Below are 16,638 nucleotides of genomic sequence, written 5' to 3' on the forward strand. Positions count from 1 at the left end.
AACCATAGACAAGCGTAGACATCAAAACGGGAACATAGCAGCAAGTCAAAGGCGGACCTAGGATGGTCGAGTCAATCACTACGACCTGATTAGAGGAAACCATCCTCATCCTCTTCCAACAAAGGACCATGAAGGAACGAGCTATGTACAAACAGAGGTTCTCTCACCTCATCTACATTGCTGAAGAGGTAGGTAAGCACACTGCACATATATGCACACAACAGGAGTTTCCAAAACAGACGCAGAACCTGCAAGCTTTAAAGGTTGCTTAGCATGGTAAGACAAGAATACATAACTGTCATGATAAGATAAGCTGCTCGAAGGTATCAAATATACAGCAGGAGATCCTTAAGATTCACCGTTAAACTCTTATACAAACCATGAGACGATTTAGTTATTTACATATGGCATACTTCCAATCGATGCAACTCCGAAACATAAAAAACCTAGACTGGCTTCAAACCCTCACAAAACCAAACCCCAAATCCTAGGAGAGACACAGTTAAATTACATATGCAGGTAGAGGGGTTTCTTCCTGCCCAAAAAAGCTCTGTGCATAATCTCCCATAATAAATACTATGCAACCTAACTCAAGCAGCGATTCGAAAGCTAAGCGTAGAGCATACAATGCGTGGTCTACACCATAAAAAGATACTTGAGATCGTCAACTGTCAGTCGAGTGGCAGAGCTTCCACCATGCTCTTCACCATACGCAGATGCAACAATCTTCCTTTTCTCTTCCTGATGAAATAAAAAATTGAAAATGATAGTGCTGAATCACTGTAACCAAGTCAGAGCGAGCTGAAATATTGCGTAGAATACCTGAAGTAACAAAATTCTATCCTCCACGGTGCCTTTTATAGTGATGCGAGTTACACTAACTGGCCGAGTTTGACCAATACGATGTGCACGATCAATAGCTTGATCTTCGGTTGTTGGATTCCACCAAAGATCCAGAAGAATAACATGACATGCAGCTACCATATTCAACCCAAGGTTTCCAGCTTTTAGCGACATCAGCATCACCTCTACCTGTTAATAGAGAGAGCTTTAGGATCGATACTCCATGATTCAGAGAAATGACTAGTTAAAGTATTTTGGAAAATATATCTAAGATATTCATATCACTCACATCTGGATCATTGCTGAATTCTTTTACAGCCCTGTCTCTTGCTGCTAGACTCATTGTTCCATCTAATCTTCTGAATTCAATACCATTTTCAATAAAACTCAGCTCAACCAAGTCAAGCATACCCGTCCACTGAGAGAACACTATCGTCTTTATTGCCCCCTCGCTAAGTGAAGATGAGTTAAGAGTCGTCGGCTCTATAATGGTAACATCGTCATCATCATGTGGCTGTGAGGAAGAAGAAGGCATTTGACCATGTTCGGAAAGCGATTTCAGAATATCTAGGACAGCCTTAATTTTTGATGAACTAAACTCGCTTTTTCGAAGAGCTGATCTATCCTGTGAAGAACTACATCCTGTATCATTGGTGATGCATTTTCTAAGGGAAGATTCAGAGAAAACAACATCACGCCCAATGTCTTCTCTGCATCTCCGTACAGGGCACACGTTCTCATCCCCAGTGATATGTTCTGAAACACACTGATAGCAAAATACATGCCCACACATCGTAACAACAGGGTTTTCCGGTGGATCCTGCAGATAAACAGGTAACAAGAGTAAAAAAATTCAGAACTGGCCTAATAATTAGAGAACAGTGAGCCTGAAGACATTTCGTAGCTCTCAATTACTCTGCATTTACATCACATATATTGCAGATGGCGGATGATGACTCTAAACGATTGAGCAAGTTGATTCGAGCCTCCCTCGGGAGTCTTTCGACCGCTTCTTCTGATTCTTTGCCAAGAGGATCTGAGTTATATCCGTTAACAAGTTGTGGGTGGTCACACGCTTGGCGTAGACGCAAAAGCATCAGAAGAATATTTCCGTAGTTTTGGCCCAAAGTTCCTGCAGCAGCATAAGCCTGCAGAAGATATGATTAATCATCTTAACAGGTACAAGACTACAAGTACGAGTTTATGTTGTTTCGCTGGCAGAAATAAAAGACTTGACACCAGAACATGATTTTCCAAGAACGCTCATGCAAAACTACAAGGTCACATAGAGTTGCTTTATAGTTGTTTCTTCTTTTCCAACAAAGTGCACATCAAATTTCAAACCAAGTATGAACTGATAAAGTGTGGAGGACGAAAAGGAAAACCTTGAATTGTGATCGTGAATCTGCTTCAAGCTTCTTGTAGAAAGAGCGCTCCTCCACTGAAAAGTCCACTTTGCTCAAACTAATTTTCTTTGGAGGTAGATTAATAATGGGTTTCCCATCAAGCAATGTTCCTAGATATCAAAAAAAGGTTGTGAAGTCCCCACCACCAGAAATCGCACAACCAACCATCTAAGAAAACAGAGAGATGATCGGAATACCTTTGGTACGGCGCAGCATTATAGCCTTTAGAACAGCTTGAAGCTTCTTGTAACCATGAAGAGAACTTTTGGAAATCGGAACCTTGATTGTATGGTAAAATGACTTGTACACGGCATACGGATTATATCTAAGGAACCTGAAATAGCTGTATAGATCATCAATCGTATTTTGAATTGGCGTTCCAGACAAACACCACCTCCTCTTGGCTCGAAGAGTGCAACAGGCTCTTGCCACCTGTGTTGTATGATTTTTAATTGTCTGAGCTTCATCTAGTACTACTCTGAGCCACCCAACTCTTGATAATGTACCACAATCAGAGTCAAAAGATGAACCGTCCATGCTTTTTCTACCTCTTTTCTTACTCTTCTTGCTGGCCTTCATTGCAACCTTACGTTTCTTCTTGTTGCCATGTTTTTGGTTATTGTCTTCATCGTTCTCATCATCGTCCAACAAGGACTGTTTGGGAGCTTCATTGGTAACAATGGCGTAAGTTGTGACAACCACATCATATTTTGCTAACTCCACAGGATCTTTGGTCCTATTACCACCATGGTAGACTAAAACAGAAAGTTTAGATTCATCAGAAACCTTCTCATCAAGCTCTCTTGCCCATTGCCTCACAAGACTCGCTGGACAAACAACTAATGTACCAGCAGCTGGTCTCTTTCTTTTAAACTCCCTTACTGAAGTACTCGCTTCTTCATCTTTGACTTTCTCCGTATCTGAACTGTCATTCTCATCACTATCACCAACACTCAGAACCGTGGTCTCACTGTTGGTTAAAACCTTGAGCTCTGTTTTTGCGCGACTTTCACTCTCATGTTTTGCATTTTCTGACTCATCATCAGCATCCAGATCCAATATTTCAGCTTCTTCCTTAATAGACAGAACCGTGGTCTCACTGTTCCTTGAATTGAGCTCTGGTTTTGCATGACTTTTACTTTCATGCTTTGCATTTTCTAACTCATCATCAGCATCCAGGTCCAATATTTCAGCTTCTCCCTTGGTTGAGATTTCAGACTTCAATTGTGACTCAAACTTTTGCTTCAGGATAAGAGCAATCATCGAAACTGTCTTACCAAGTCCCTACAAAAATAGACCTTACGTAGTTTGAGGGGAATATCCACGCAACAAAATCACAGATATTAACTTGGGAAGAAATTTAAGAATATGTGACCTGATCATCTGCTAATATCCCTCCCGAACAGTGCAAACTAGTTGTTTCCTTCTGAAACATCCACGCCAATGCAATTTTCTGAAAGCAACAGTATTTTCAGTACACTGTACACAAACCAATTTCAACGGCCAATAAATGGTAACATTGAAACATGACAATACCTGATGCCTCATAAGAGGAACTGAAAGAATACCAGGAGGTAGATCAATCTCGGTCTTGGGTTGATTCAAATCCTGCAGGATTAACATACTCTTTTATTAAAAATTGCACTTAATATACCATTAAATATCAGGTTGACTATGGAAACAACACAACACAGAGGCTCTCAACATATTTACAATGCACCTGGGTAAAATCGAAAATGAATGCTCCTCATAAACACAATTATCTAAAATATCATTTTTCAGATGAAGAAAAATAAAGCAGCTTATTGCATAACTAGGATACTCGGTCTAAAATGAGTAGATTCAGCATGGTAATATAATATGACTCCAGCATCAATGAGAAACCATATAAAACGAACAATGCACCATAAATCTCTGAAAAATATTTAACCAAAAGAAAGGAGCCAAGTTTGGAGCTATTCATTGCTCCATATTCACTATTGCAATCATACCAGGTGATTAAAGCGGCGCAAGACATGCAAACAGAGAAGAACAGCCAAGTGTTGAAGGCCATACATAAGAGAAGATTGAGTTACCTGTAGCGCAGCCTGATAGATCAACCTCTCGTCGTTTTCAGAATTCATGTCTTCACCAACGCCAACCCTGTGCATTGGATCGCTTGGGCCACCATAATGTAACGGAGAGGATGCAGATGTTCCAAGGGTCATAGATGGAGGAAGGATCCTAACCCCATTCATGCCACGATGAATTCCTATCTCAGAATGAGCTCCACGGTGACGATCACCAAACGCACTCTTGTTGCGTACAGCAGAACTAGTACTATAGTCCGCACCAAAGCGACCCACGTTGCCATGGCTTATACTGTTAGTAGCACTTCTTGGAGGAATAGGAGCCGTATTAAAAGATGGTGGAAGGGTTCTTTTCAGAGGTTGTTGAGAAGGTGGCGGCTTCTTCTCATAATCTACACCAGAAGGAACACTGGAAGTCCTCGAGTTAACAATGCTCTTGTCATTCCCTGTAGAGCAGTCTCTTGGGCGAGATACATAACTAGAGGCACCATAGCGAGAAGCAGGATTTGGAGGTCTGGCTTTAGGTTGAGTATTAGCAGCAGAGGAAACCTTTTGAGGAAAACTAGTGCTGCCTGGAAAAAAAGTAGCAATGGTGATTTGATAACTCCATGAAAGCTAAACCTCACTGAGAGAGATAGAGACTGAAGATAAAGAGTATACCATCTAGCCAAGGGGGATTCTTCCTGGTTTTAACTTCTTCCCTAATGGGCTCTACTGATACCTCTTCATCGCTGCTACTACCTGAACTAATATCGATAGCGGATTCCATCATGGGATCTCCTTCGTCTTCACTCTTTCCAGCAGTCGAGCTTCTGAGAAATCGAATCAGCCTGCGATGCAAAACATTCTCCACACTGAAAAAACCATCACAATAGCCAGCAATGCTATCAAATTCGACTAAGCTGAAGATCAATGAAGCTAATCCAAGGAAAATCAAAACGGAGTAAGCAGAAATGGCGGGATAATGGAAACGGAACATTTATTTTGATTTTGAAGAACCCTACACGAAAGAAGACGAGGAAGATGGAGAATCGGGAAATGAGAGAGAGATAGAGTGTACCAAGGAAGCAGCGAGGTGGAGAAGAAGGAAGCCACTGTTGATTCGGAAGTTTTTATTTTTTACCTTTCTGTCACGACGGCTGGTTGCGGTTTTGACGGAGAGCAAGCAAGCGAAATGTGAAGGGATGTTGGGACGTCCGTTTTTTTTTTTTTTAAAAGAAACTTTACTAATTTACCTTTTTAACCAATGTAAAAAAAAAGGGTATTAGCCCGGCCCATAGTGCCTAATTATCCATAAATCCAAAATTAATAATTACTTATATACTAAAATGTTTTAGTTTATATAACAAAATTTACCTATAACTTAACGTAATTTAGTGTTATATATTATGTAATTCTATAATAGCTATGTTTACGTGTCTTATATATTATTACTATAAATTTTGTATTTTTGTAACAAAAATTATTTTGGAAACTTTATTATGTAACAATATTACTTTACATACTTTTTTATTTTAAATTTATATGAAAAAAAATTAAATTAGATCTATATAGTAGAAAATATATCTTTTGAGATACTGTAAAGAATTTCTTTTAAAGAAAAACTATAATAAATTGTACTTCAAAATATGTTTGTAGTAAATATCATATTTGAGAAATACACTAACTTGGATAAAATATCTTCTTTTAATTTGAAATAGAAATGAATATTTCTAACAAAATCTTTGTAAATTTTATTTTTGAAAATTAATCAGTTTAGATTGTTATTTTCAGTGAATATATAATTATAATACTTTATATAATTTTAAATTTTCATATATAAATCAAAACTAAAATAAATTTTAATTTATTATTATAGTTTATTATAACTAAAATTAAAATTAATTACTTTTGGATATAAAATTTAAATTGATTCCTAAAATATTTTAAAAAGATTTTTTAGAAATTTCTTAAAAAATATTTATTGTTATTCAATTAAAAATATAAATATTAAAATTAATTCATGTAAAATTTGATAAAATTTTAAAGAATGGTCCAAATGAAAAAATCACGCATGAAAAATTCATCACTATAGTATTTATTTATTAAAAATATTATATATTTATCGATACATGTTTGTTAACACAACATCTATATAAATACTGATACATGTATAATGTATAACATAATTAATAATAATAACACTTATTATGAAAATACAAGTGTTAGGATTTTAATATTTGATTTGATTTTATTATTTGTATGGTGAAATTCTAACATTATTTTATTTGCATAATAAATGTTAATTTTTATTATTATTAATTAGATCATATGCAGGTATTAACTCTAGAATAATTAAATGTTATTATTATTAAGTAGAATATAAATGTTTATATGCAACTATAATTATATATTGATGGAATAAATATATTTTCGAAATTATCCATTATTAATAATATTTTGATGGAATAAAAAGATGGCTTTTTGCAAAATTGACCTACAACTTAAAGTCAAACACAAAACTAACCTCCTTTTTTTTTGAAAATTGGTTTTGCCATATTCACCCCACAAGTTCATATAATTTACGAAAATGCTATCAATCTTTTTTTTCTTTTTTTTTCGAAAATGACATCTTTACTCTCTCACCCTCATCATCTTCAAGTAATTACAAGATTGCCATTGTCATCAATACCACAACCACCATGAACAACCAATTTGAAGCTCTTAATGCTCCCAAAATCGATTTACCCTTCTTCTTTTTCCATTCTTGTGAACTAAACACAACATATCTCTCATTTTTTCTCCACAATGAGCTAAAAAACCCAAGATTTTGATTCTAAAATTTTTATGGTTCATAGAGTCATAGAAGCTAACGATTCTGGGTGGGTGACTTTCGTTTGTGATTCTGTGTGCTTGGAGAAGCCTTATGTATGCTAAGGAACTTATCTCACCAATTTAAGGTATGACATCGAGTTTTTTTCCAGATCTGTTCGTCAGACGACTTACTTGGGATGTCGTCTGGCTGTAGACGACTTAACTGGAAGTCGTCTGGCTGTAGACGACTTACCTGGAAGTCGTCAGGTAAGTCGTCTGGTCAACGCAAAGGTTATTTTTGCAATTGACTTTGAAATCTGTAACCTGAGACGACTGAAAGTTAAGTCGTCTACTATTGTTTTGTTTCAAAAAAATTTCTAAAGAACCTAGACGACTTACATTTCAGTCGTCATAGGTTAGTTTTGCATTTGACTGGATAATTACAGAAGTTTGACTTCCCCAGACGACTTACATTTCAGTCGTCTGTCGAAAATTAAAATAATAATATTTTTTAAAAAGTAAACGACTTACAATTAAGTAGTCATAGGTTAGTTTTGCAATTGAAAAAAAAAACTTCAAGATTTAATTATACACAGACGACTTATAATTCAGTCATCCACCAGACGACTTACTTGTAAGTCGTCGAGGATTTTTTTCCGAGATTCTGGTCAAACCTCGTAAATCCTGGACGACTTACATTTCAGTCGTCTCGTGGACGACTGAATTATAAGTCGTCTGTATATAATTAAATCTTGAAGTTTTTTTTTTCAATTGCAAAACTAACCTATGACGACTTAACTGTAAGTCGTCTACTTTAAAAAAAATATTATTATTTTAATTTTCACTAGACGACTGAAATGTAAGTCGTCCAGAAAAGTCAAACTTCTGAAATAATCCAGTCAAATGCAAAACTAACCTATGACGACTGAAATGTAAGTCGTCTAGCTTTTTTGGAGTTTTTTTTTTAACCAAACAATAGTAGACGACTTATTTTTCAGTCGTCCGAAATAACAGATTTCAAAGTCAATTGCAAAAATAACCTCTGCGTTGACCAGACGACGTATAGTTTAGTCGTCTGGACAACTTAGATTGAAGTCGTCCGCGTCTTCTCTGCTAGTTTTTAAGTCTTCTACGTTAGTTTTTGAATAACTTGTATTTTTAAGAGTGATAAGTAACTTCAAGATATGTAAAACTCATATTTACAAAATATGTTCTCTCCCTTAGTTTTACTAAATTTGACTAAGTTTTTCAACGCAAACTTATAAAAAAATATGATATGCTTTGACTAGTTACTATTGTTTGTTTCTATCTCTTAAGTATTATTGTTATAGACAATAATGATGACTATTGTTATGAGTTGGAAGAAGGGTTAAATGCTTCTTAAAATGTTGTATCAATATGAAGCTACCAACATTCTTGTTTATTAAGATGAGAAAAGGCCATTGGAGTTTATTATTGCATATGAGAGATCCAAAGATAAGAAAAAGGCTACTGAAGTCTATTATTTCATTGATTTGTAAATGTGTAAACACATTGTTAGCACATTTAATACATCTTGGAAAACATTATTACTGATTTTACAAAAAATTCACAACTAAAATAGTAGACATGCAATTCACAAAACAGACCACAAACAAAACTATTATAGATCATTCCTCTACAAAGACAAGCTTGGATTCCACTTGAGCAGACAAGACCAGACGACTTTTAAGAAGTCCAGACGACTTCTAAGAAGTCCAGACGACTTCCAGGAAGTTCAGACGACTTTGTCAGAAGACTTTTAGGAAGTTCAGACGACTTCCAGACGACTTTACAGGAAGTCCAGACGACATTTAGGAAGTCCAGACGACTTTCAGACGACTTCCGGACGACTTCCAGACGACTTCCAGATGACTTTCAGACGACTTCCAGACGACTTCCAGACGACTTCCAGACGACTAACAAGTAAGTCGTCCCAGAAGTCTTCTAGATCTGAAAAACCTGCATATTAAATCCAGATTTGAAAAACCTGCATATTCAAAAACGTTCAAATGGCTTAAAACAGAAAAATGAGTGGAAGATTAGATAAATCTACCTTTACAGAACACACAAAAATACATATCTAAAAATAATAGATCTACCTTTAAATTAGTGGAAGATGAGTACCATCTAATTAAAAACCTGCAAAAAAGATAGATTAGTAAGAAAGACATGAGACAAAACTGAAAAATTCATATAAAGTTTGGTGTTTTCAAGTCAAAAAGATTAGAGTAGGTTTGGAGAGTTTTAGTTTGGGAAAAAAGTAAGAACTTTATACAACAAGAAGTTACCAAATGAAGAAAAATCAGACATAAGAACTTACTAAAACGCTCAGAAAAATCCAGATGACTTCCTGGAAGTCCAGACAACTTCCTGGAAGTCCAGACGACTTTGTCAGAAGACTTCCAAGAAGTCCAGACGACTTCCAGACGACTAACAAGTAAGTCGTCTCAAAAGTCTTCCAGATCTGAAAAACCTGCATATCAAATCCAGATCTGAAAAACCTGCATATCCAAAAACGTTCAAATGACTTAAAAATAGAGAAAATGAGTGGAAAATTAGATAAATCTACATTTATAGAACACACAAAAATACATATCTAAAATTAATAGATCTACCTTTAAATTAGTGGAAGATGAGTACCATTTGATTAAAAACCTGCAAAAGAGATAGATTAGTAAGAAATACATGAGACAAAACTGAAAAATTCATATAAAGTTTGGTGTTTTCAATTCAAAGAGATTAGAGAGAGGTTGGAGAGTTTTAGAATGATGAACATTACATTTTTGTTGCAGCCATTTGAGAGGAGGAGAGAGAATGTGTAAATTTTTTCTTTATATAGGGAGACAAAAAATCCAATTAGGTTAAATATTTTTGACTCAGACGACTTCCTAGACGACTTACATTTCAGTCGTCTGTTAAAGAAATTAAAACAGACGACTTACATGTAAGTCGTCTAGAAGAGTTTAATATTTTTAGTGGGAAATTAAATATTTTTAGCGGGAAACTAAAATAGAAGACTTTCCGGACGACTTACAAGTAAGTCGTCTGGTTTAAATTATTTAAGCGGGAAAATAATTTTTTTTAAAAAATTTAGGCGGGAATATTTGGACGACTTACATATAAGTCGTCTGTTTTAATTTCTTCACCAGACGACTGAAATGTAAGTCGTCCGAGTAAAATGATCCGGTTAGGTTAAAACGTACATTGGTAAAATTAAAGGTTCGGTACGATGTGGACGACTGAAATATACGTCGTCCGGGTAAATTATTCAACAGACGACTGAAATATAAGTCGTCCACACCCTAAACATAACCCCTAAACTTATTTATCTAATTAAGCACTTCATAAAACCAAATCAAACTTGAAAAGTGTTTACTATACACAGAAATAAACACATATAGGTGAAAACTAATTTTTGAAAAAAACATTTTAGTTTTCCAAAATCTAACCCTAACAATACATACAATACTACAACATATGTTTGCCAAACTCCTAAACCAAAGTATTTCATGATTCACTACTTCCACTCATCTATCTTCAAAACAAATCAATTTTATCATATCTTAATTTATATCACTTAAAACTGTTTATAATTACTTGATTTTTATTTTTCACGCATCAAAATATTTTTTTACAAGATTTATAAATTATTTTTAAAATAAACTGGTACCAGGCGACTTACACTTCAGTCGTCCAGACGACTTCCAACATCTCAAACGACTCAGACGATTTACTGGGGCTATATTCGTAAAAATGGCTTCTGTTTTTTTGTTTGGTCACAAGGGGTTGAGCTGTAATTTCACTAGGATTTTAGGTTAGTTTTGCATTTGATTCAAGTTTGGGTATAGGTTTGGGATTAAAATCAAGTTGTGGGTTAGTTTTGGCAAAAACCCTATAAAAAGATAATTAAATATCTTGTTCGGATATTGTTATGAAGATACAAAAAAAAATAATGCAAGCAACTTTCTATGGATAGTCCATTTAAAATATCACACATAAAAGAAGTATAGATTTTCTCTTTTAATAGTATAGATTTTTTCTTCTTGATCGAACTACACAACAAAAACTTCCACAGTTCCACTGGTGAAAATTTTATGAACCAGAAAAAAAAATCAATTCGATATCCGGCCAGCCTATTTCCAGACGACCATTCCCTTACATTCTCGCTCAAATGATCTTTGACACCCGCAAATGAACGACTCCAGAGCATGACACAAGACTTTGTTGGTAATAATTGGGTTGTAACCCGAATAATTTAGAATTATATACTTGGATAATGATTGAATCATCATGCTTTTTTTAAAGAGTATTTCGACTCTATTCCAAGCTTTTGGGTTACACGAAATCCCTTTGTAAGATAAGACGATCAAAAGTCTCATTCTTGTTCTAAGCTAAGATACAAGAATAACAAATAAAACTTTAATGCTTATATGTGTTTCTTCAAAGATCTTTGATGATCTTCGAACAATGAATCTTTCTTTCTCTCTCTTTTATTAACTATTAGTTTTTGATCTTCAATCTTGTTTTACAAGTTGTGATTCAAGTTGTTATTTTCCATTGCCCACAACTCCTTTTATAGAATACTAAGGGTTGCAATGGTTAGCACCAATAGTTACAATGGTTAGTGAAGAGTTACAACCATTAATACCAATAGTTACATTGGTTAGAAAAAAGTCACAATGGTTCATCACCAAAGGCTATAATCACCAATGGTTACAATGGTTTATCACCAAAGGTTGCAACCATTTACCACTAATAGTTACAATCACAAACAGTTGCATTTGTTCATCTAAACAATTGCAATGCTTCACTTTAATGGTTGCAAAGATTCACTTAAATATCCAACAATCCTCCCCCATTTAAGTGTAATCATAGATTCATTAAATAATTAATACATATATCAAACTCATGCATAAATGAAAATGTTCGAAGAATTGAATTTTCATCTTAGTGAAATACACATTCCAAATGCCCGAGAATCAGGATGTCCTACGGATTGAATCCCTCAACCCATTTTGAGCACATGAAGATAATACACACACGTGTTTCCACACTACTCTAAGTGTTTATACTTGACACTATTATAAGCCATGTGTCTCTATCCATTCATGAGTGCATACAATGCCAAGTCCCAGCTTATTGAAGCGGCATCACTTCACACTCATATAGGTAATTTCACTCATGCACCTGCAAATACACTTTTTCAAAGTATTTATTAAGAATAAAATTTTAACCTAGCTCTTTCTTGCAGGTCCAAGCACATACCTTGGGATGATATAAAAACATGTGCTTCAATCTTTAAGTGTAGGCTTTCCACATTGAATTCAACCTCTAACATCGTATTAGAGGGGAATTGGGTATCCCACCATTAAAAATTTCAAATGGACTTTAAACTCTCCCTAACAAACATAGTTACCAAGTCTCTAGCTAATCATTTCGTCAAATGATATGCTACCTTTCTTTCAGACCGAACAAACTCTTTGGTAATCACCTCGTGAGTGATCAACTCACATACTGCTCTATATCTAACGCTAGGTGTCACGAATTACCATTATATGCTTAGTTACAAACCTTAACCAAGATTTATTCATTATCAATATAGATAGAAACTGGTGATACTATTTCGGTCACAACAAAATCTCTTAAACTAAATTCCTTAGCCAATATGCCTATTTACCGGCATATTCTAATGCTACAAACTCTTATTCTATAGTAAAAAATTTCATTCAATTTTGTTTCTTGGAAGCCCATGAAATAGCACCTCCCCAAGCAAAATTACTCAACCATTTATAGAAGAATAATCGTCTATATAGATAATCAAACTTGCATCTAAATACTCTTCTACCATCGAAGAAAATCTGACATATAACAAACCATAATTTATGGTTCCTTTCAAATATTCAAATAAATACAGAGAAAAGACAGAGAGTTGGTCGGATTCAACATCCAAGACCAAAGAGTGGTGTGAAGGCCACAAAGAGGCAGTTTTGGGAGAGATCAAAGGGGAAGTTATGAACGACCCTTGATGGTTTTTGATTCGTGTTAATATCACCTAAAGCATCCTCCAGGACCTGAGAACACACGCAAATGGTCAGGAAAGAAGAGGGATGGCCGGATTCCACTTTCTACGGCCAAGATAGCCTTAACGGGAGATGTGTGTGGGAAGGCAGTTTCATGGGAGTTAGGAACGACCTTTGGATGGTGTTTGATCATGGATGATCACTCCCTAGGCTTCCTCCATATCCTGGGAACACACGCAAATATCCAGGAGAGAATAGAGAAGGTCGGACTCCAATCTTAGTGGCCAAGACAGCCTTGAAGGCGGATGCAGTGTAGAACCGGTTTTATGGGGAATCAATGGAAGGAAAGATTGGTGCGACCCATGGAGGGATATTATCAATACTGGAAGTATATGATAAGAATTGATAAAGGCGTGTGCAAAAGGATCAGGGACGTCCATGATAAGGGAATGCACAATATCTAGTAATATCAAGTATAAGGTAACCGATTTATGATTACTTCCCGGTTTATGTTTATGTCTCTTGTAGAATCGGTCCTGGCCAAGCATGGCACGCCCTTGAAGACTACATATAATGTGATGTGATCTAAGGATCCAGTAGTTTAGGAAGGGGCCGGATCATGGTTGGTATAACATGTCCTTATGGTGTGTTGGACGGATGCATTGCATTGGCCATTCCACAAGGAGCGGGACATGGAAACTTGGTTTGTGTTGATTGATATATGGTATTTTTGGCATCTTGTATATATTCTTTTAAATTGGGTTTCAATTCTTTATCGAGTCTTCCTAGTCCTTTTCGAGTCATTACAGGTCTGGAGTTGCATTGGAAGGGAGATGGACCAACTGGAACAGAAGAGGCGGAAAACAGTGCAATTTGGTGATTTTCACGCAGAACAGTCAAGCGGAGCAACCTGAGTGTCTATTCCAGCGGCAGAGATATTTAAGGAAGTTTCCAAATATTTCGGGATTTTACCTAGAGCATCCCCCCTTTTACTCCCAGGCCGCCATAGACCTGCATATATATCTTTTCTTATTTTCTATTATGATTTGACGCTAGTTTTTATACAAGAAAGCATTGGAGACTTTTATACTTGAAGATTTGTACTCTTGTTATGGGAGAAGAATCTCTACATCTTTTGGAGAAGATTTCTAAACCCTCTTTGCTTTTTATTATTAATTCAGACATGTTTTCTTCATCTGTTATCTCTGTGATTTCTCTGTCCATGGCTGAGTAATCCACTTGCTTAGTCTAGGGTGTTAGGGTGTTAGATCCGTGAGTTAAACATAGATAAGTGAATCCATTGATTGTCTTCATTCATAAATGTTCTTAATGCTTGCATTAAACTGGCCGTTTAATGTTAGATCCTAGGTTTAACCTGTTCATTAACCGTGTAATAGGTTGCTAGATCTGTTGTGCAAGATCTGTTGTGAATGAGCATTGCATCCCTAGTCAGCGAGAGTAGATATTAGGGTGTATTGTGAACATATCGGACTTGATATCTAAAGCTTGCTAGCGCGTCTTGATCCAAATGAGAGTTTAGGCATCAAGACCGACTTGCAAAGGAATCAATACCACGAGAGTGGGTTGATTCAACCTGAGTGATCCGAGTTCTAGATTTACTCTTAATTGAACTTGAATAATTGTCTGGCTCACACTTGTTTAACACCCGATCAAACCACCCTAGGCTAGCATTCTTAATCATCTGAAAAACCTTAAATCAATCTCTTACTTGCTTGTTACGAAATCAACTTTAAAACCCCCATATTGTTTTAGCTTGATATTGATCCTATAGAAATAAAGTGTAATCATTGGTCTCTGTGGATTCGATCCTAAAGTGCTACATCGACATACCATTCGATTGTGGTAGTGTGCACATTAGGTTAATTGGTGTGCGTATACACGTAATATCAATTTGGCGCCGTTGCCGGGGACCATCTTTTTACCTTATTTTTTTGGTTATTTATTTAGTCTAAGACCTCTAACTTGCTCTATCCTTTTTGTTGCAACTAATTTTTCAGGCGCATGACCAGTAGACATACTCGGAGAAACGCACAACGAAATTGGTTACACTTACCAACCAGGAGCTAGCAAGGTTAGAAAGAACAAATCGTCAACAGCCAAGGCAAACCGACACCACTATGGGTGATCAAGCCAATCAGGATGATCTTATTGCTGCAATGGCAATCATGCAGCAGCAGATGCAACAGTTGCAGCAGATGCAACAGTTACAGCAGACCATTCAAGCGCAGGAACAAGCTGCTCAACAGTAGCAGGAACAGCAGGCACAGACTGTTCCGATCGGGATGAGAAACCTTCCGCGTAACATCCCTACTACGCGCTCTGCCATTGTTCCTCCACCCGGCACCAGGCAGGACTACGAGATCAAGCCTGCTTTGATCGGTCTAGTACAGAGAAAGGTGTTCTCTGGTCTCTCTACAGAAATTCCAATGGAGCATATTGAGAGCTTCGAAAAAGTCTGCAGTTTCACTCGCGTGAATGGCGTACCACCAGACTACATCAAGTGCATGCTATTCTCATTCTCTCTTAATGGAAAAGCTGCACGGTGGTTGAACTCCCTCCCTACCGGCTCTCTCACTTCATGGGAACAGGTCCGATCAGCGTTCCTCAACAATATCTACTCTAAGGCGAGAACAACTGCATTGAGGAACAAGATCACCTCCTTTAGACAGCTCACTGATGAGCCTTTCTGCGACGCATGGGAGCGCTTCAATGACTATCGCAGAGAATGTCCTCACCATGGATTTGATGATGACTACCTCTTGGAAACTTTCTATGATGGAGTTGACTGGGAATTTCAGAGTGCAATGAACTCTGCCAGCAACAGAGACTTCATGACTCAAACCACTGATGGAGCGTTTGAGCTGATTGAGAACATGACTGCTACCTCAGCCAATAAGAACGAGGAGACCTATCGCTCCAAGAAAGGGAACAGTTCCGACACCCAGAAGATAGATGAGCTGACTGCCAAGGTTGATCAGCTACTGAAAAATAACCAAAGGCACGTCTTCAGCATGGAGCAAGCTACGGCCGGATAGATTCAGAACCAGAACCAGCGACAACCGCAGAGCAATCAGCAAGCTATTCCAGCTGCCGGGAATAATCAACCAGATGAGCTGAAGGGTATGATGATGCAACAGTTGTTGCAGGGTATGCAGATTCAGGGCAAGGCATTGACTCAAGTTTCTACAGACATCAACACCAGGATGGACAACATGTTCACCGAGCTGAATACAAAGTATGATACTGTGAGCAACCACATAAAGAGGATTGATGTTCAACTTGCTCAAACAGCTGAGAGTGTTAAGAGGCAGCAAGGTATGCTTCCTGGAAAGAGTGTGATGAATCCTAGGGTTAAGCACTGTAATGCAACAGAGCTCAGATGTGAGAAACCTGAGGGAAAAGAACCAGAGCAACTATCTGCTGAGACTGCTTCAGGCGCAGAAGAGAGAACAGAGCAGCCTGCTA

At 36.8% G+C, this 16,638-nt stretch overlaps 1 protein-coding gene and 1 non-coding gene across 5 annotated transcripts; both read right to left on the reverse strand.

The window, feature by feature from the left end:
- Nucleotides 1-286: 286 nt before the first annotated feature.
- Nucleotides 287-5,532, reverse strand: LOC106425163 (helicase-like transcription factor CHR27). 4 transcript variants are annotated; one of them, XM_048757044.1, is made up of 11 exons: nt 5,379-5,532; nt 4,979-5,172; nt 4,325-4,890; nt 3,786-3,857; nt 3,625-3,702; nt 2,447-3,533; nt 2,229-2,359; nt 1,770-1,991; nt 1,133-1,663; nt 823-1,032; nt 287-741 (listed from the first exon to the last, which is right to left on the reverse strand). In XM_048757044.1, exons 2-11 carry the CDS (start codon nt 5,088-5,090, stop codon nt 637-639), a joined length of 3,114 nt encoding a protein of 1,037 aa, XP_048613001.1. In that variant the 5' UTR covers nt 5,091-5,172; nt 5,379-5,532; the 3' UTR covers nt 287-636. The 4 variants fall into 4 exon arrangements, with proteins under 4 accessions (XP_048613001.1, XP_013721346.1, XP_048613002.1 ...); XM_013865892.3 differs by having other exon boundaries at nt 4,979-5,148; nt 5,379-5,529; XM_048757045.1 differs by having other exon boundaries at nt 4,979-5,148; nt 5,323-5,414.
- A 10,277-nt stretch (nt 5,533-15,809) lies between these two features.
- LOC125588113 lies at nt 15,810-15,916 on the reverse strand. The gene has a single exon (XR_007324507.1). It is a non-coding gene; the product is annotated as a small nucleolar RNA R71 (small nucleolar RNA).
- Between the last annotated feature and the right edge of the window lie 722 nt (nt 15,917-16,638).

Source organism: Brassica napus, chromosome C5 (genome assembly GCF_020379485.1).
Source record: "Brassica napus cultivar Da-Ae chromosome C5, Da-Ae, whole genome shotgun sequence".
Lineage (NCBI taxonomy): Eukaryota > Viridiplantae > Streptophyta > Magnoliopsida > Brassicales > Brassicaceae > Brassica > Brassica napus.